Source organism: Anguilla anguilla, chromosome 18, assembly GCF_013347855.1.
Source record: "Anguilla anguilla isolate fAngAng1 chromosome 18, fAngAng1.pri, whole genome shotgun sequence".
Classification (NCBI taxonomy): Eukaryota; Metazoa; Chordata; class Actinopteri; order Anguilliformes; family Anguillidae; genus Anguilla; species Anguilla anguilla.
This window is the reverse complement of record NC_049218.1, coordinates 9,436,058-9,457,224: the sequence shown is the minus strand read 5'-3', so window position 1 is coordinate 9,457,224 and position 21,167 is coordinate 9,436,058. Positions and strand designations below refer to the sequence as shown.

The 21,167-nt window shown below is 41.7% G+C and overlaps 1 protein-coding gene across 1 annotated transcript; it reads right to left on the bottom strand.

Moving 5' to 3' along the window:
* Positions 1 to 5,643: 5,643 nt before the first annotated feature.
* Positions 5,644 to 17,936, bottom strand: eif4e1c (eukaryotic translation initiation factor 4E family member 1c). The gene is made up of 7 exons (XM_035401109.1): positions 17,802 to 17,936; positions 15,612 to 15,703; positions 9,898 to 9,993; positions 9,266 to 9,329; positions 8,624 to 8,737; positions 7,695 to 7,834; positions 5,644 to 6,780 (listed from the first exon to the last, which is right to left on the bottom strand). Exons 1-7 carry the CDS (start codon positions 17,817 to 17,819, stop codon positions 6,666 to 6,668), a joined length of 639 nt encoding a protein of 212 aa, XP_035257000.1. The 5' UTR covers positions 17,820 to 17,936; the 3' UTR covers positions 5,644 to 6,665.
* Between the last annotated feature and the right edge of the window lie 3,231 nt (positions 17,937 to 21,167).

Sequence of the window (21,167 nt, the reverse complement as noted above, 5' to 3'; positions counted from 1 at the left end):
TTTGGTTCACCTTTGGTAAAAAGTAGTTCCATCCTTAATATTTCACCCTAAAACTATGCAGTCTGACACGTTCAACACATCAACTGACACAACAAATGTCACAACAAATAGTCAGATTTCTGTGCACTAAGGTTTCAGTTTACCACATCAGCTCTCCTATATTCTACATATCTTTGCATGATGGACCATGACAGGTTCGCAATATTTGTGACATTACAAATCTTGCTTGCACGTGTACATTTTCAACTTTAGGGACTACAGGGAAGTATGGAGAAGCAGTGTCTGTCTACAGTGGAAGAATGTTAAAAATGCACTCTGGTGCATGTTCTGTACATAAATCAATCTTCTAAAACTTCAAATCTTCAAAGAGGAGTTAACCATTTAAAAAAATACGAAAAACAAGTTTTTCAGCAAAAAAAAGACCAAGGACCACACTTGATTTCATGAAAGCGTTTGCACACACTTTGAGTCACATTGGCCTATTTTTTTTTTTACATTCATTCCATTTTTTTTTACAGTGAAATTTTAAATAAATCTGGTCACATGATATACCGTTTGAAAGTGTTACAACAAAAAATGAGATAGCTTGTCCATTGTTTACTTAAAATCTCTAGAGGAATTATTGTTGTCTGTTCCACAGTTGCATACACATCAAAAGCACTGTGTGCATAGGAATGTTATTATCTCCAGTTTGTAAAGGCTCTCTGTAACAAGATGAGCCCATCTGCATGGTCCTCTGACCAGTACTAGCCAAACAGTCCCACAGTATAGCCAAGGGGACCTGCCGTCCACCAGCGACGACTCGACATAGACAGTATAATTTCTGCCCTGTAGGCCTACAGAAAACCACCAGCTAACGGCAAGATGTTGTAGCGATGACTGAGATGCATTTTAGCCTGTGAAATTACATTTCTAATGGTGTTAAGACGTTAGGCTTGCATGAAAGGGAAAGCATTGTTTCTCCTGTGTAAACAAACCATGTTTTCCTCATGCATGCTGAGAATGTTCTGTACCGGCAAAAAAATTTAAAGCGGAGCTTCCGTTACTTTGTTTCAGTAATATTTTGAGTAATTCTGGCTCTTGGAAAACAAACTCCCTAAGGTTTCGCAAAATTGTTTGTGCATGAGGGCGAATGGTAAATGGACTGCATTTATATAGCGCTTTTATCCAAAGCGCATTACAATTGATGCCTCTCATTCACCCATTCACACACACACACTCACACTCACACACCAACGGTGAAAGGCTGCCATGCAAGGTACCAATCAGCTCGTTGGGAGCAATTAGGGGGTTAGGTGACTTGCTCAGGGACACTTCGACACGCCCAGGGCGAGGGATCGAACCAGCAACCTTCCGACGGCCAGACAACCGCTCTTACCTCCTGAGCTATGTCTCCCCCTTTATAAGTTATAAGACTTGGAGCACCGATTAAGGAAATGACAAAAACTGACGACAAGATTGAGGGTCGGTCAGCTGGCTGCGCTGCGTAGCTGACCTGACCGTTTAACACCAATGGCAAACGCAGGTTTTACGAGGGTTGTTGCTTCGGAGTGAACGCAGTATTGGACTCTCCAGTTGAAGAACAAAAAATGGAGGTAAACCCTATTTTCACTTGCGCCATTTGCACACACTGAGTCATTCCTATGTGCTCAAAGGCTTTCATGAAATAAGGTGTGGTCCTTGGTCTGTTTTAACAGCAGGCAGGACAAACCAGTTCCACCTTTAAGTGTTGACTTTAGTTGTACTGATGTAATCAAAATTAATGTCAAACACACTTAGTAAATGAATACATAAATAGTTACTGATAAAGGAACTTTTAATAAGTCAGTCCACCTGTGACCCGTTTCCAGTGTAGTTGCTTTTCAATAAAGTTCCAGTGATAATGTCCAACAAAAGTGAAAAATGTAATCATTAAGTAGTACAAATGTCTTCCTAAATGCACACAGTGTACCAGTATGTTCCTGCAGTACAGGTTTGTGACGCATCGCTGGAAATCATTTGCACGTTTGCCTCCCCACCCAAACGACACCTTCGTCGCAAGAAACAAAACCTCTTAGGTAATCGCTGCCCCGTCGTGCGTACTTGGCCTACTCAGCCCCTTTCAGAATATAACGCAGAAGCACACTGCCGCCCACATAAGCGTCCATCAAGCGGGCTTCATAATTCCACAGGGCTTTATTCTCGGGTAAAGCAATGGGAGAGCGGCCTGCTGACGTGCGTCCGCACCCACAGAAGAGTGTTATTAAAGTGTACGCCTCGTCTCTCCGGACTCCAGCTGCCACCCAGGGCAGGCCTGAACTGCTTGAATGCTGCCGTCTGCTATTAATATTTGTACAGTGTCAGGTGTAACCAAGCAGCTTGTGGAGTTGGAATTTGACCCAGACGCGTATGGAAAAACCAAAGCGTGCGGGTTTACTTTTCTGTATACTGTTTACTCTGCGACATGAGGCTTAATTAAGATAAGTGAGGCGTCTGGCTAAAATACACACAAACTGAAATTGAATCCTACAACAAGTGGTTAGACTAAATCAGGGGGTATACAGTCTAATCTGAAAATGGCAATGTAGGTGCAGGTTTTTGCGCAAAACCAAGACATCAGTGGCCTCATTCATAAAATCATTTTGGAATTAATCCTAAATGTGAGTGCACCATTGTTTCCTAAAATGTCTAGACACGTACAATTGTTTCAAAACATGACCCATTTATAAATCATAAATCTTAAATTGTGAACAATGCACATGTGAATAAGCTCATTATAGTACGCTGCCAGATGTATTTTAAAGCCTTAAAAAATATTCTACATTGAATAATTTAACAATCATGGTTTTTCCAGCAAAAAATGTCCAATAAACTACTGAAAATGGCTTAGTAGCATCCGTACACCTTTACACTCATTAAGAATGCCAGAATCTATGAAGATGCAAATTAGCAATGCTTGCTTCTGTGGTCCCAGGATATACAGTCGGCACGGCATCCAGAATCAAAATCAATCCCTCTGCGAAACCCTTCGAGTTCTGCATGACTGTTCTGGAAGCAGTCATCGGTAAAATGTGCACTACAAACACAAATTCCCTTTGTGCCATCAGGTACAGAGGCAATTTTCATAAACAAATTACACCCTTTTTTTAGTTTTAGAACGGGCTCCTTTGGTAACGAGTGGAACAAAGTTCCTACCTCAGGACTGCACCCTAAAACTGCACGGTCAGCCATGTTCAACACATCAACCGTCACAACGCCACCAACTAGTCAGCTTTCTGTACACTAAGGTTTCAGTTTAACACGCTGCTGTCCAATAATTTGCATCTTTGCATTGTGGACCATGACAGGATTGACATTTGTGACATCACAAATTTTGGTCGTACGTACATTTCCAACTCCAGATTATAGGGAAGCATGGAGACACTCTGCCTACAGTGGAAGGTGAAAAAGGTTCAAAAATCTTACTGCACAAAAATCTAAATTTCACTCGTAGTGAAAGTCACAGCTCCAAGAGGAGTTAACCACTAAAACACGCTTTTTTCGATGGGGCTTTACATGTTATACATTTCAATATTGCAAAGCTTTCGATTTCTTACAATGATCATATTTCAATAGCGTTGTCATTGACAGCTGTCAATTTAAGCCTTCTGTTGCTTCTATAGCTCTCAACTATATAGCATTTCTGTATGTTATCTGTGATCTACATTTAAATTGTGGATTGGTTTTAAATTCTAAAACCAAAAGGCATGATTTCAAATGTCTATATGGTGTACGATCACATTGGTCAGTGATGGCTACAGATTTGCCACAGACCCTCATGGCATAATAATTCACCCATAAAACTATTATGTTCTCTCTGGCAACCGGGTAAACAAGAAATGTAGATTGATTCTTTTGAGAATTCAAGTTAGCCTTGCGTTTAGATAAATGCAGTTCATGATATCTCAAAAGTCAAATGTAGCTGGGAAAACAGGAATGACAACTTGGTGAGGTCTACTCAATGGAATGTGACCATTTCTTTTTTTCTTTTTTGTACATAAGAGAGAAATTTCAGCTACCAGTTCTCAGAGGACTGTCTGAATCACTGAGGTGAAAACACTGAGTACAAACATTAATAACACAAAAACAATGTAAACAATAAGTTTATCAGCATCCTGCTGATGATGATGCAGATTCCTAGTAGATTTCGAATGGACACTCGTCCGTTTCATCCATCATTTGAATTCCAGAGAAGTGTTGCTTAGGATTTTGGTGACAGAGATTTACTTTCGCCCGATTTTCTGGACAAACAAAATATGCGATTAAAAACAGTAACTGCTATTTGTCCTATCCCCAAGGCAAAGGCCTTTGACTTCGGACTCTCTCACACGCCAGGGGGATGATCATAATTTTTTATAATCTAATAACTGTCCGCAACAACTCAAGCAACTGCTAATACTACAATGATGGATCAGAGGGGCTAAAATTCCCCTCTGATTCATAAGCAATCAATCTGCTCTTTGTATACAGGCTAGCAGAAGTGATTATTCATGATGTGTTATTTCCATTGAGCTGTAAGCGTTTTCATGAGCGTTTGAAAACAAGCATTTCTATGTACGCAAAAAAAAATCAAAGGCGAAGTGTGGTTTTTTCCTAAATAAAAGGCAACTTCTTACGATAGCCATAATGATAGACATTCCAGTGGCAAGTAAAAGTCCTAAAAGCAAGCTACTACTTACCCTCGCTAAGATCTACCCATCATGACTTTTGTCCCTGCTTGGAAACCCAGTATATGTTACAGTAATCATAGTGTTGTGTTTTTCAAACTAATTTACATAGCTTTCGAACGCAATTTACAGCTTTCTTCTAGCTGAAACTACAGCTTAGCTTATTCTACTGCGTACCGACTTACTTGCACTTTGCATTTTCACGAGTGCATGAGTGGAAGCTTAGCACACGCTTTATTGGAGCTTTGTTTATTTATTGGAAAACACTGCAGACACTGCAGTAGTGGAAAAAGGGAATTCTATTATTGCAAATCGCTATGATTAAATATTTTTGTTCATTTTCCTCCTTGTGAGCTCTCACTCTATTGTGATCAGGTTTACTGCTGACAAGCCAGCAGCCTGGCAGCTGATTGCAGGTCAGAGAACTCAGCAAAGTAAAACCAAGTGGTTTGATTGTTTTCTAATTTCTTTTATATTGTGTGATAACTAACCATTATGAACAATTATAATTTTGGAGATAATGATGTTTATTTAAGACAGGGGATTCTTACAAATGTTATTCTTACAAGAATTTAAGTGGGGTTTAAGGGGTTAAATTTACAAAGAGATTTTATGGGAATTCTGCAAATAATGCAACTGACTTAAAAGCCAGCTTATAGCCAAGTAATGGCACAGCGAGCAAATTATAATTTCTTAAAACTTCCCTTCGCTACTTAAAACACCGGCTAGTAACCAGTATCCATAATAAGGCATTTTAGACGGCTAATTGCATTTAGCTGAATTTTCCATCAGTGTCTCTGTTGCACAGCAGAACCCAAAGTAGGTGGCCTAAAGGTTCTCACCTCCTTCAAAATAGAAAAACCCCAAAATATATTGACCCTGATAAATGTACTGAAACAGCCTAAAACTGGACCCTATTAAGGCCCAGAAAGAAAGCACACACAAAAAAAACAACCACTTGAATCTGACGTTAATGCAAAGCACTTAACCTTTACTTGAAAGAACTTAATATACATCCTGAAAAAAAAAACTGATAATAAACACACATTAAGAGCAAAATCAATCATGATGGATTTTCTTATTTTTTTGCAGTAACCTCTGAACAGAGCGTGACCTGGTGAATGTCAACAGCATTGTTAGGCAGAAACAATAGTGAGAAGCCAGTCCAAAAAAAAAGCATGGGCATCCACACCTGTAACCGATTCAGTACAACTGTATAAAATACCATCAAGCATCAGCCCATAGACCTAGCTTGCTCGGGGAGAAACATGGTTTTCCTCCAACTTTGGTTCACCTGCAATGCACATATCATAAATAACCATGTGTGGGGGTTGGGGAAACAACAGTCCAAACTAGTCCTACAAGCAGGGACTTTCAATTTCAGAATGGCCAAAAGCATAACGTGGTCATCGTCGAGTCGGAAACGAAGAGCGGTGGGGTAGAGACGGGCGTGAGCCCTGACCTGCTGCAGCTGACTACGCGCTAACGCACGCCAGCTAGCGGACTCAGGGAAGGCCCTTAAAGGAGAACCGCCCCTTCCCCCCCCCCCCTTCCCCTCTGGCACTGAGAAACATTTTCATAAGGATCAGTTTTCTGCATGAGATCAAGAAAAGCAAAAGCTAATAAATGTTGTTTTTTTTCTTTCTTTCTTTTTTTAAATTCAAGCCTTGCCACCTCCTCAGCTAGGGTAGTCAGTATTAGTCGTACACGTTTCCCAAAACTACTATTCTTTTATCATTATTAATCTTCTAGTTAAACCCAATAGGCTTCAGCTGACGCTTGCGCCATCTCTCTTGCCTGTCCGTTGATCAGCACACCGACGCTGTGCTTCCGCTGATCAGCTAAGATGAAGGATTATTGTACATATTTAAACGGTTTTCTTTAAAAAGGACACTACAGTAGTTGACAACTCAAAAAGTATTAATAATATGATGCAAATGGATAATTTTATAAACCTACAGCAAAACAAAACAAACTTCTTCAAACTGTGTACATATTCTTCGTCGTGGATCCGCTTTTGCTAGAGGTGTCGTCATGTGACTGGTAGCCAATGAGGGCTTTGCTGGGGATGTTCAAACGCTCTTTGTACTGTTGCCTGCAGTTGAGAGATGACAGACAGCGTTGCGACACAGAGTGAGAATACACATGCACATCTGAAGCACATTTAAAAGGAAGAGCTTCGCAAAAGATTTAGCAAAGAGCAGGATGGGAGGTGTAGTCCAGAGCTTAAGATTTCAATGCGTATCTGACATGGACCAAACTACACCTCCCATGGGCAACTTATGGAAGTGTCATTTGCTTTACCTTCCCTACACAGCCCTAATGAGTATGATGTGCGCATATGCCAATGCTGAGGAGTGGGAACATGCTTAACACACACACAATATGTTTAGAATTTAACATAGCGTTATTCTGTGGTTGTTTTTGCATATACTACGCATACCCTGACAGAAACCCAATACACAACTGCAATGTGTTAGGCCTGTCTATTTTTGTAATTCTGTTTGCACAGCACCACCAACTAACTGGTGACTGTGAGTAGTATTTTTAATGTTCAGCACAAATCTCACAGTAGCAGTTTGTGCCATCTTCATTTAAAAAATTAATTATCGTTATAATTAAATGGTTAACAAACAAAGAGGTTTTCAAAAACAAATAAGTCACCGAACACATGGTGGATTCGGCAAGGTGAAGAATGTGTGATACATTCAGCCCCCTGTACGGTTAGCTCCCTGTGTGAGCTCATAAAGACATTCAAAACTACATTACTGCCACCTAGTGGACAAAAGGGGAGCAGCCTGAGCACAACCATTGGGCAGCAATAGAAAGTCTAAACTAAGGAATTCAGGGAAAATCCGGCATCCAACACATTCCAGTATCACACAAACAATTTAAGAAAATTGTTTTAAAATTTTCAAGTTTCATCAAAGCTAAAATAAGTACAATAACTGAAGTGAACTTAAATTATTGAAATTAAAACAAAAAGAGCGAAAGGTTAGTCAGACTCACCCTATTGTCATAATAGCGTCCCTATTTTGGCAGTTTCCAGTCCAGATGGCTAATTTGTCCCCCTTTGGCCGGACGTTGACCACAGCCCCACACACATCATCGCTGGCCTCATCGAACGACTCTCCGATTAAGCACAACAGCTTCAAAAACAACCACAGGCGTACAGGTCAGCTGACTGGCCACCACTATCCCCTCATAGCAGCTACAGTACATGGTCTCCATGCCGACAGGCGTACAGTCCACCCACATCAGATCCCTGCTGACCACTGTGTTCAAGATGTGTGCCTGAGCACTGTTAGAGGCAGAATGCCATGACTGAGCACTGTTAGGCAGAATGCCATGACTGAGCACTGTTAGAGAGGTAGAATGCGATGAGTGAGCACTGTTAGGCAGAATGCGATGACTGAGCACTGTTGGAGAGGCAGAATACAATGACTGTGCACTGTTAGAGGCTAAATGTGATGACTGAGCACTGTTAGAGGCAGAATGCGATGACTGAGCACTGTTAGAGGCAGAATGCGATGACTGAGCACTGTTAGAGGCTAAATATGATGACTGAGCACTGTTAGAGGCAGAATGCGATGACTGAGCACTGTTAGAGGCAGAATGCGATGACTGAGCACTGTTAGAGGCTAAATGTGATGACTGAGCACTGTTAGAGGCAGAATACAATGACTGTGCACTGTTAGAGGGGCAGAATGCGATGACTGAGCACTGTTAGAGGCAGAATGCATGACTGAGCACTGTTAGAGGCAGAATGCAATGACTGTTCAGCAAAGATCTTAGAGTTTACAGTTGAGAAAAGATGCTCAATAGCAGTGTACCTACACCATGATTTCAGTCAACCACTGCTCTGCTGTGGTGTGGCCTGACAGCGCCGTTTCGGCACAGAAAGCCTAAAACACTCGCCAGGAGCGCGCGGGGCTCACCGTCTCCATCCAGTAACGGTCGAGGTCGTTGTGTCGCTGCTGCTTATTGAGGGTCATTAACCACCGGCCTCCCAGTTTATTCCTGTCATCCTCCCACATGGGTTTGATGCCATCCTGAAACAGCAGGCAGAAAAGGGTTTGTCGATCCTTCAGTCTTCAGAATCTAGCAAAGCACCGTTCCGCATGCACAACACGGCAGAACAGCACAGGCGGCGCACAGAACTACAGAAAAAAAGTACAATTCACAAAAAAAGGAAAAGGCCGAACTCGCAAGAAATGATGTTTTACTGGCTGAGTGAATGTGGCCTTCCCGGCGTGAAGCTAAGACTAACCATGCAGAGCCTTACAGGGCTGACTGATTGAGGCCTTCCCGGCGTGAAGCTAAGACTAACCATGCAGAGCCTTACAGGGCTGCGAGCACAGGGCAGACAGGATTGGCCTAATCGAATCCATTTCCAAGAAATATAATGCGTATCTGTATGTGCTGTTACTAATGGTGAGATAACCGCAAACAGCATGCAGATGATAACGATCCGACTATTCACTACAAGGGAAGAGAATTTTTTTAAATAAGCCATTTCAAAAACACATTATTCCCAGATTTCCCATGGAACAGGAGGTGATGGCTACCCACGGTCTTACCTTAAATAAACAATAGTCACATCCATACCCAAGCTTGCTCGGCTGCTGTATGTGATTATATAATCTAGAGGACAAGATCAAAGGGACAGGTTAGTGCCTGTAAGAAAATGATCACAACAATGCACAGAAAGACCTATATTCAGGTTTGCTGCTTTAAATCTGTGTTCATGATTTCACGGTGGCAAAGACCCTTGTCTGGTATTAAGGGAGGCAGGTAGATACTGAACAGGGACAAAGGTACACTGGGTGTTGAATGGAATTGCAGTTTACAATGCCGTTTGATAAAGACAAACCTAAAGAGATGAGAAAAACCACAGAGAACTTCTGCAGGGCCCGGGATAATGTGAACTCGTTTTGAGGTGAGCAGCAGTAAACATGGGGCCTGGCACTAAGCTGCTACCTTCAGGGAAAGTTAAGAGGAGCAGCCAAATGTCCACTTTTAATATATCTGACGGGAGCAGGGAGCCCAAACCCATCTCTTAATGTAAACAAAGAGCAGCCATGTCATCTAAGATTATTTTAAAAGGCGTTTGAAAAAGAACACGTCAGTCTTTTTTTCCGCCGTCCAGCTCATGTGCAGAATTTACGGTGACGTAATGCTGGTGGTGTGGAGCCCAGGGAAATGGACTTACGCCCAGAAGTCTTCCACTGTATCAAACTTGGCAATGAGTCGAAGGTTTTCTGTCCAGCTTTTGCTTTTGTCATTTTTGAAATACCAGAGGGCCCATCTGTAGACGAGAAAGGAAAAACACTCTTTTAGGATCGCCTCTCGTTAGGCCAAGCGTTCGGACGGCCAGCTTCCAGGTCACTTCAGGACACCGCTGTCACTCTCTCTCCCCTTCACCGAGTCCACCGCCCTGCAGAGAGAGAACTGGCAAATGGCTGCCATGTTCCCACAATGCCGCTGTGAGAACTGAAGCTGCTGAGCGTGCTCATCAGGGGTGGAGCCCCGTATACCTGTCAATTCAGTACGCCAAACCCTCTGATGGCGACAGCCCCCACACACAAAGGAACAAAAATTAGGGGAAAAACCCAGCAAACCCTGGTGAATTCTTTTGGAAGGAAAGTTTTGGATTACTGAAGTACAAGTTGATCTCAAAATTCGTCTCCAGTGAAGTATTTAGAAAATTTTTCTGTTAGCTTCCTGCTCATCGAGAATTGCGAACAAAAGCGAATGACCCGAAAACAGGTCTGAAACGTGAGGAAATGAACGGCAGATGGGGAAATGTGTTTGGCAGACTGTCTGATGTGAACGCACCTCAGGTGACGGTTGCCTTAGAGACCTCCGTTCATTCACTCTGGAAAAATTTCAGCCGAGGTAAATCTTTAGCTAATGAAAACAATCATGATTCTAAAGCAAATTTAGTCAGGACAGAATGTGTTCTATCCTGTTAATTAATAGATTATTATCATGCGCCTCCACTTTTCACAACAACCAATTCCAGCTCAGGCAAGCTACTTTGTGTTACTGTTACTTTTTTTTTTTCAAACGTAGATAAGAGACCAGACACCAACATACAAACACTAACAAATACACACACACAAACAAACAAGCACACCCACACACCTTAAATACTGTCTATTCCAATGATCTACTCTAACTGGTACTTTAGGGGAAGGTAAAGGAGGGGGGGTGGCTGGTATTGAATGTGAAAAGCTAGACTGCCGTGCTGGATTCCTTTAGGCACAGATTCCACCGCTCCTAGCCGACTCACGTTACACATCATCTGGAAGGAGAGGCAGGCCTGCCAGCTGGGCTCCCAGCACACTGCACCCACAGCCATAAAGCAGCCTTAGGCTGCACTTTCAAAGGCCAGCAAACTGGACGACATGAACCGAGCGCTGTGACATCATCAAACCTGAACGAACGCAGAGCAAGCGATGACATAATGACAGGCTTTTAAAAGCGCCTGCTCAGGCCCCGGGTGGGTGCCAACGGTGGCACGTAGAACGGACACACACAACTACAGCGAGGAGCAGTTAGGTCTACTAATCCACATGAATAAATTTAACACGAAGGGGAAGCTCTGACTCTGTGTATGGCCCCCCCCCACCCCCCCACCCGCACCCCCACCACCGCCCCAGTCCCGTCTCCACGGCAGCACACGCACCGTGAGGCAGGGCAGTGAGGGAAAAGCACAGAAAGGCCTGGAACATGTCCGAGCTGGTGAGGTCAGCACTTCTCCCACCTACGCTCGCGTGAACGAGAAAAGGGCGAGGTGGGGGAGCAGCGGGGACTCGAAGGTCATCCTAAAGCTGGGGTCAGAGAGAAACCTGCCTCTGCTGTGGCATTTACAGCACTGGACCAGTCCACAACAGTAGTAACCAACCGACCCTGGTCCTGGAGATCTACCATCCAGTAGGCTTTCACTCCAACCCTAACAAAGCACACCTCACTCAACAGTGAGAGGTCTCATTGAGCAGCTAATTAGTAGAGTCAGGTGTGCTAAATTAGGGTTGAAATGAAAACCAATAGGATGATACAGTAGATCTCCAGGAACAGGGTTGGTTACCACTGGTCTACACAGTGGGTTCATACTATGGGTCTACACTGTGGGTTTGTACTGTGTAACTAAGTGTGCCAGAACACTGCCAGTACTCCAGCTGCAGGGGGCCTGCAGGGAGGGGCCTGGGTACTAATGACCTGGCACTGCAGCATAATGGAAAACTTTATCAGGCCTGTATGACGTCAATATTGACAAGGACGCCTTGAAATGTGGCTCAGAGCTTTCACATTTTCCATCTCCCTGCTTAATGCTGACATAAAAACCTCAGTAACAGCACAGACTGATGACTGTTTTCCCTGCTATCATTACTCCTGATCAAACTGGATTTAATAAAGTGTAATTAAACTCATTTACCTGATTCCCCCCCCCCCCCCCAAACCCCAACCCCAACCCCAACCCAACCTCAGGACCATAGACACATATTCAATGTTATTTATAGGCTTTCCAACACTGGCATGATGAATCTTTTCAGATGCAAAGAAAGGTTTTTTTTCCGCACAGAGGCTGCCTTTATCATTTTCCGAGCCGCCTTGACAAAAAGTGTCGGTAATAATAAAGCCCATTTTACAAACGTTGCGCACAGCGGATTAGTGCCATTTGAACATGCAATGACAGCAATGCTCCAGAGTGGCACCGTAGTGTATTCAACACTAACGCACAAACTTTTTCTACCAAAATATAAGCATAGCTAGTTGAAGCTACATGTTACATTTACAGAATAAAAAATTCTGAGCACATCCACTTAGTCTGATGTGACTCACAAACTGTGTTGTGAGCTGTTCTATAGCAATGAGCCGATGACCTTAAAACAGCTCTGACAGACCCTTAATTACACAGCATTAAAGCTGTGGTAGAAAACCTTTTTTAAAAATTGCTAAATGACCATGATAAATCTGTAGCAAATGGAGTATGACATTTGTTGAGAGAAATTCAACGCCACATATCATGTTTAGGTATTCTAAACTTGCTTTTGAAACTCCTCTGGTCTCTAGTTTGCTTTATTATTTTACTGAAGGTTTAGCACTAGCATGATTGCTTTTGAGGCTTTGGGCATGCCCCTAAAGTCATAACTAGAAGTGATTCTTTTGCTTAACCGCAAACCATCAAGAGACCAAACCGTTGTTTAAAATTTTTTATTTTTTTAAACACATCAAAAGAATCACTTCAAGTGATGCCTGTAGGGGCGTGCCCAAAGCCTGAAATCTTGCTGGTGTTAACGTTCAGTAAGATGGGATGTGGTTTGATTTCAGCCGAGTTTGCCCTCTTAAAGTGCACGAGGGGGCCCATGAGCAGACTACTGCCAGATCGACCAAAAGAGTGTGCAGGGAAAAAGCCATTTGGAGATGAAAGAGAGAGCAAGGCCATGACGGGCAGTTTGTAAGGTCTGTGTGATGCAATAGGGACTCGATGCAGCTGACAGAAACGGGGGTTTATGGGAGCAGATTTCTTGGGGCACGACGCCGGGGCAGATGAGTTCTGGACATGCCGGAGTTTATGAAGAGAGCCGAGGAAAAGGTCACGGCAGTCATGCACGAGAGAGGAAACGAGTCCCGGCACCAGTGCGGGCGAGGCAACTTTACACGGTTTTTGTGATAAAGTACATCGGAGCTTAAAAGCAGAGTATAGTAGCAACGTATCCCCCCAAATCTGCGATTTCACAGAACCCCCCCCCCCAACTACCCCTCCTACAAAGAAATCCTGAAATCCCAGGAGAAACAGATCTGTTCAACAACGACACAGCACGCCATCATTTTAATGTTTTATTTAATTTACAATTGCCTGAAATGCATTTTAGTGTGGTCTGATTTTATCTGGTTTAAGTATATATTCTATGAAATGTATGAATAGAACTTTAACAAGAATTTCATCAATATGAGTGTCAAAGTCTACTTTGTAATTAGTAATGTATTCTATGAATCTCAAAATACAATTTCTGTCATTTTATTTGTAAATATATTATTTACTTAACTAAAAGTAATTCTATACTATCCTGCTATTCCCAATGGTGACGTTGTGATGTCTGTCAGATGCGAGGCAACTAATATCACCGTTTTATAAATCTATGGTCTACTACCCTTCCTCGTAACTTCAGGAAGATACAGGCTGTCAGGTAGCTGCGCAGGTGTCACCTATGCTCTACAACCTGGTTTATGAACAGGGGGTCGGCAGACCCCTGGGGGTCCATGGGGTCCCTGGCCAGGCTTGATATGCAATGACTACACATATATGGGAAAATATTTCAAAATATAAAATCTATTTTCAAAATATGACCTAAACTTATGATGGGGATCTCATGGATACCTCAGAACCTGGGTGGGGGGGGGGGGGGTCCCAGGATTTAAAAAATGTTGAAAACCCCAGCTTTACAAGGACCAGCATGGGCCGTTACCAAATTATATAGGCATTCCCCAAGTCTTTTCCCATTCACATCGGGCATATCAGTAGGATACTGATGGAACCAAGGTTCACTTCACATCTGTTACCACTAGGGTGGAAATGCACATTCTACAACTTTAAATCTTAAGAACATAACCATGACAAAGAGACCAACTGCAGTCACCGTGGCGACCAGCTGCCAGCGGCTCAGGGGCGTTCCTGAATATAGACCACTCTGACTGTAGGACTGTAGGATGTTTGACCAAACATCACCTCCACACAGGGCAGAAAACTAACCTTTTCATCTACTGGCCACAGTGCCTGGTGCATCCAAAAACTAATCAGTCATTTTCACCATTTTTCCACACAACTAGATATTTAGAATAGAACAGGGCCTTGTGACGGGTGGTTACCGGCCAATGCAACTGATAGAGTAGACAAACTTATCAGCCACAGATAAAATTCACCAGTATTTGGCCAGCGGCTGGTGTTAATTCCGCACCCAGCCTTCATGCTTTCCAAACATTTCTAGGACTGCCTTTTCCTGGGTCAAGGGTTTTATGGCTTTTCTTTTTTATTCCTTTGGGAAAATTAATAAAAATGACTAAACTAAATGACTTTGTTTAGTATAAACTGACAATTTCACAATTTTAACAAATCCAGCTTTGATTGATTGATTTGATTATGTAAAGACCAAGGGAAGTGACATCCTGCCACAATACCAAGTCAAAACTGATTTGCACTAAGCATGTTTCAATTTCAGGGCTGAACCAGACACCACAACCAAAATTACACCAATTATCAAAGACGGATAAAGCCATTAAACATCACCCTATCTACATTAGCTTTTTTAAAGGCATTTTCGCCAGTTGTCCAAATCCTAGGGAGAGTAGCACAACATGTGCCTTTTCTGCCTAAACAAACCAACCCCTGAGCAAGCAGAGCAGATTAAGGTCAGTGGCTGATCTCAGGATGCCACCATATCAAGCTGCCACTATACGGGTTGTGAACCGTGCAGGATGCTTCCACAATTTGGTTTTTCAAACAGATAGCATCTGTTTACCCTTAGCATCTGAGACGACATTTAAATCCTCAAACCGTACTGCTACTCATGCAGTGCCCTGCCGCTGCGGCGTAAGGCAGGCAGCTACATAATGAAACGGCTCCATTCCACCCCTTCCATAATAATGACCGGCAGAATTCAGCAGCAGAGCCGACTCTTGCGACACCCGGCCCTAATGTGATACAGCACATTTTCAGCAACACGGGGCAGAGATTCAAGGCCAAGAAGCTGCTGGCACTCACTTCAGAATTTCCTAGAGAAAAGCAAAACTTACCAGTTCTAATCCAAAACAACAACGGCAAGTGTTAAGACGGCGACCTGTGCGTAAGCGAGAAGGCACTGTTCCTTTCCTTTTCAGACACTAGGCCATCAATGGCAGTATGTGGCAGTGCACTGGTACCTGTTTTGCAATGGGTGTTTGATGTACTGTTCGGGGTTAGCAACTGCAGAGAGAGTAGTCTCAGTCGGTCCTTCTTCAGTGTCAGCTGCGCGCTGTTTAAAGGGAGAAAGAAAAAATCCTCATTTTCACATATTGGACAAGAATGGTTGAAATGTGCAGAGCCACACTGCCCTTCATTCTATGTGCCAACAAATTTTCAATGTTTATGGTTTCTCAAAATTTCTCACCAAAATACACCGATCAGCCACAACATTAAAACCACCTGCCTAATATTGTGCAGGTCCCCCTCGTGCCGCCAAAACAGCTCTGACCAGTCGAGAGTTTTTTAAATCATGTGGAAATAATTCACCCTCTAACAACATCTTAGCTTTTTATAGCCCTGTAGCAACTAAAAATGTAATAAACTACAAATAGTGTAATAACTCCCAATAATGTAATCCATTTCAAATTTTTCATGTAATAAAAACCAAAAATGTAATAAGTAGTAGTAGTGTACTTTATTGATCCCTGGGGGGAATTTTCACTGTTGCAGCATCAAAGACAACAAAGTAACACAATCAGATACAAATTTACAGTAGATACAAAATATCAGATACAAATATACAGTAGATACAAATATATACAGAAATCCAAATATACCAGAGGACACCTTCAGGAGTCCATGCCTCCATGGGTCAGAGCTGTTTTAGCGGCACGAGGGGGACCTACACAATATTAGGTAGGTGGTTTTAATGTTGTGGCTGATTGGTGTATACTACAGAAGTAATCTAAAAGATGTATTGCGGCTAATGACCATTTCAGGTGAACCCGGTGTTGAAAACCTGATTCTGTTATAATTCACTTAACATGTCCCACTACATTTCCCCAACGTGAACACGTGTCAGTTTCTAAGCAAAACCAACATGCCAGTTGTGTGTTACTCCAGCGAAAGTAATTATTTGAGAAAATGACATGACTGGTCGCCTAAAGTTAGCTATTGTGGGTTGACAACGTAGTCTGAAATCTGAGACATTGCCAGCTATGTGCATCTTTGTGCAACCAAACTAAAATGACTTTAAGGCGGAATTTCTATCGCAGATGTGTTCTTCTGAGAAACTGGACGCCTTTTACCCGCTCTTTCACTAAAATTTAGCTGTAGACGCGAATCTAGAATTGTCTTCTTAGTAGCCATGATTAGTATGAAGCCAGTTTCATACATCTGTACACATAAAGATGCAAGATGTTTATACGGCTAACGTTTTAGACAGTTGACTGAATCCAATGACTGAAACGAATGAGCTAGCTGGTTATTCAGCGGCTAAAGTTAGTTATCATTGGTGAAACGATTAATCCACAGTTGTTGTGATAAAGCTACAGATCGAATACTAAAAAAAAAACTACAGCGTGTGTAGAAGAGTACGTGTCCTTCTTGGCTAGCTAGCCAGTTATCTATAACGTATTTTGAAACGCAAGCGTTTTCTTTGATGCTTAACAGTCGAGGATGTAATTTAATAGGCTTCATATTAAGAGCAACATATTCTTAGCCAACGGTAACTACTACAAGAAAACACTGGCTACAGTTGATATCGAAGTCATAATAGAATGCGTTGTATTTGAAGGAATGGCCCAAATTACAGTGTCTCAGCCCTTTCCTATGCAACGTTACTTGACTCAAGCTGTGCGAATGCGGTTCATTCAGCGAGCTTGCTAGCAAAGCTAATCAGTAATGCTGTTGCGGTTAGCAGCTAGCACTAGCAAGCTAACGTTAGGAAACTAGCAAGAACAGGAACACACGTGTCTTGTTTGCAATTCCATCATACAAATGAATTGACTGTCTAAGGGGACGTGGATAGCTACGGCCCTAAATTAAATTTCACCCAATGAAGCTTCCAATAAAATTAAACCGTAAATATAAATCAGTTGAATATGTATCGACCACAACTGTCCAGTCCATGTAAACCAAGTCGACACTAGCCAATACCACCCCTCAATCCATTAGCTAGCTAGCATAGTAACGTTAGCATTTGGGATGAACATGTTGGAACCCAGACAGTAGCACTGATATAGCTTCTCATACTATATACTCCCATTACACCTCCCTCATTGTACCGTAATATTTACACGCGGCACTTGGTGCCATCTTAATCGTATTTATGTGTAATTCCTGGTCGACTAAGACCTCCAGCTGCCCGACACCTCATTCTCCCTTACCGGCTCCGATGTCGCCATCTTGCCTGAATAACCCTCCTGCCGTTCGGCGCTGCTGCGTCACACGAGCACGCGCAGAACTACGGCAGCCGGCTTAGTGCATGGCTGCATGTGTGTGGCAGCAATGCATGACTGCATGGCCGCGTCCGAATCAGCGTACTTGCCTACTACTGAGTATACAAGTTGCACACAAGTTATATACAACTTGAATACTCAGTAGTAAGCAAGTGCGCTTATTTGGGCACAACCCGTGTGTGTAACAGCGAGACTGCGTGATCATGACTCATTCATTACTCATATTTCCCTTTTTTACTCCATTTACTATGCGTGTGATGTAGTTCCACAGCTTTGGTAAATGATCCTTACTATCCTACATTTTATTCATCGCAGTTTTCAGTATATTACTTTAAGATTTGATATAGTAAGTACTTTTAGAACAAACGCAATACTACACAGTTAGTCTATGTTCATAAAACCACAACTGTAAGAAATAATTAATGCTGGAAATGTACATTTTTAAAAATGTTTTTTAATTATTATTCTTTTTTAATATGTGAGACTAAACAGTGGGAATAAACATCAGGGAATAAACATTTAGAAAAATCAATACAAGCAGGGTAAAGCATTCTCAGGACAGCAGGGGAAATAATTAAAAGTGTAAAACAGCTGTAAAAATAAAACATTAATTAGTGGTGGAACATTGTTTTCTTTGTCATTCCTGGTAGACAATTAAAGATGATACAATCTACCACATAACACTACTGTGACCGTACATTAAATTCAAAAAATGTATCTGACCATACATGAAAACTGTTACTATATTGTTTACTACGCTGACAGAAAGTCAGCAAGTGTGATGAAGAGACAGTGCTCAGTTGAAAAATATCATATTGGATCAGCATTATGTAAACTTCAGGTTCTCCATAATACAATGAAAGCATGTTTTGTATTGTTGGAAAAATAATGTCATGGGGAACAAGTTGGTGTCTTTAGTGGTGGGGTGCTGACTAAAGATTTTGATACCTATGGGTCAGTGCCAGCCAGATACAAAGTTTAACCTGGTGTGATATGCTTACAGAGGTAGTGCAAGGAGAATCATTGATATATACTGTTTTTCCATAATTGTGTCTTCATTTGAAGACTTATTGTTTTGCTTTGATCTTTTTGTATGTAAGGAGAGAAGTGCAAAGGGCCAGGACATTGGGACTGAGACAGGTAACTCACCTGGCCCATGGGGAACACTGAGACTCCGACAGGTTACTCATCTGGCCCATGGGGAACACTGAAATTCTGGCAGGCTACTCACCTGGCCCATTGGGAACACTGAGACACCCAACAGGTAACTCACCTGCCCCATGGGGAACACTAAGATTCTGACGGGTTACTCACCTGCCCAGTGGGGAACACTGAGATTCTGGCGGGTTACTCACCTGGCCCATGGGGGACACCGAGACTCACCAACTCACCAGACAGGTTGCTCGCCATCTCTCTGCTGCATTAAAAATAAGGTTGCTTGGCTCTTTTCTGAGTGGGTGGGTTTTTTAAATATATTAATTATTTAATATTCATGAAACAGTAGCTCTGTTAAGAAAATATTTAAGTGACAAAATTTAGCTATGATGCAAGTCTTTTATAATAATTCCTTATAGAAATGGGAGGCTATTAGAAATCCAGAATTCTGCATAGGAGCTACCAGTTGCCAACCTGCGATTTAATTTGTCAAATGTTCTTAAGTTTCAGAAAATATAGTGCAGTAAATAGTCTGAGAAAAATGTAAATGTGGTCATTAATTTGAAACTTAACCCTGAAGTCAGTTTTTATTTCAAAAAGTTCTCCCCACCAAAAAACATGGTTAAAAATGTACACATTTTCTAAATATCTGTCTCCCATCCTGGAAGAATTAGCCAGAATAACACGTTTCAAAACCCTGTAATTCCCAAAAAGTAATGTGTATTTCTTTGAACATGGAACAAGTGGTGAATTCAAATTCAAATTTTAGACTTCACAACCCCCAGTCCCTCACCCACAGGAATACTGTAATGGTAACACATAAAATACTGTGCTGGACTTTTTACAGTTTGGGTGCCACCTGCCATGCCTGTGAAACATGGCAAGCACAAGCAATTTGACTGAGAACTTTCTAGAACAGAAGGTACTGTATGGTCTACATGAGGACACTCTGTATATAGCAGAGTCAAAGAAGGATATCTCAGATGTAGGCCACAGTAAGGAAACTAACTACATAACCACTTAGAAAAATCAGATTAAAAAAAAAACATTCAGGCACTAGACAGATCAATAAAATACAGAAATTTTAAGTTTGCCTTGTGTTCGTGCATTTTCGATGCAATTTCCCAACCCTTATCCCTTAACAGCACAACCAATTGTCAGAGAAATCATGAAGCAAGTTAACTGCTGTTTCTTGTAGCCCACAGCCGATAAGAATGTCCACATTCTTCAAATATGAAAAAAAACTATGTAACAACGTGTGCAGTCAAAACTACAAAAAAATACGCAAAAACAGTTCAACTGAAAAATATAAATATATCTTTATTTTAAAATCACCCATAAAGGTGGGCATCATTAGGAATGCTGAATTTAGGATCTTCTCAAGTCTGTAAAATCGATAGTTACCTAGCATTTACGTACAGTAATACATTTCAACCAGAAGCAGAATAATAAAAACCTTGGTCTACAACATGGAAAATACAGTTAAAAACTCAAGAATTTACAACAATTGGTTTCACATGGAAAATAAAAAAAGTTTACATGTAGCTGATGTCCACTTAAATCTTATTTCTTCCTATAATAACCTCTAACTTCTAAAGAGCTGGTGTTGGTTACATGTCATTGTCTTGTGACAGGTTCAAGTTACACACAGGTACAACTCAAGAATCTTCAAGTAAAATGAGCAATTACACAATTTCACAAGACACGTCTCTTCTGCATTATGCACTGCTCAAATAAGGAGAAAAATGGAGAAATCTCACAGTTCTGAATCACTGCCTTGCATGTTACATTCTCAGAAAAGAAGCTTACATTCCTTATCACTTTGATTAAGACTACTTGCCCAATTTCCATTATTTATGCTGTGGAAACGATCTTTCTGTAATACAAAAAAGCATTTTTTTTAAACTAAAGGTAATCCCTTTTAATCTGTCATGGGAAGGACACGTAACAATACGCACACAACAGTCTGGAAGACTATATTTTCACAACCTGTATCCTGACTAAAATAAAACTGAGTAACATAAAGGCTTCAGACCTGAGAAAATAAAAATAGCTAATGATTGATAGGAAGGGGTTAAGCTGTCCGTTTCTTAAAACAGCCAAAATAGCTTAAAGGCTACACAGAATAGCGGTTTGGGC

Bases quoted from the DNA above. Each gene is read 5' to 3' on its own strand.
- eif4e1c (XM_035401109.1), bottom strand. The intron at 8,738-9,265 runs GTAAGACCGTGG...CTGCTGTTTCAG, and splicing joins GTGACTATTGTTTATTTAAG to GATGGCATCAAACCCATGTG. The intron at 7,835-8,623 runs GTGAGCCCCGCG...TTGTTTTTGAAG, and splicing joins ACCGTTACTGGATGGAGACG to CTGTTGTGCTTAATCGGAGA.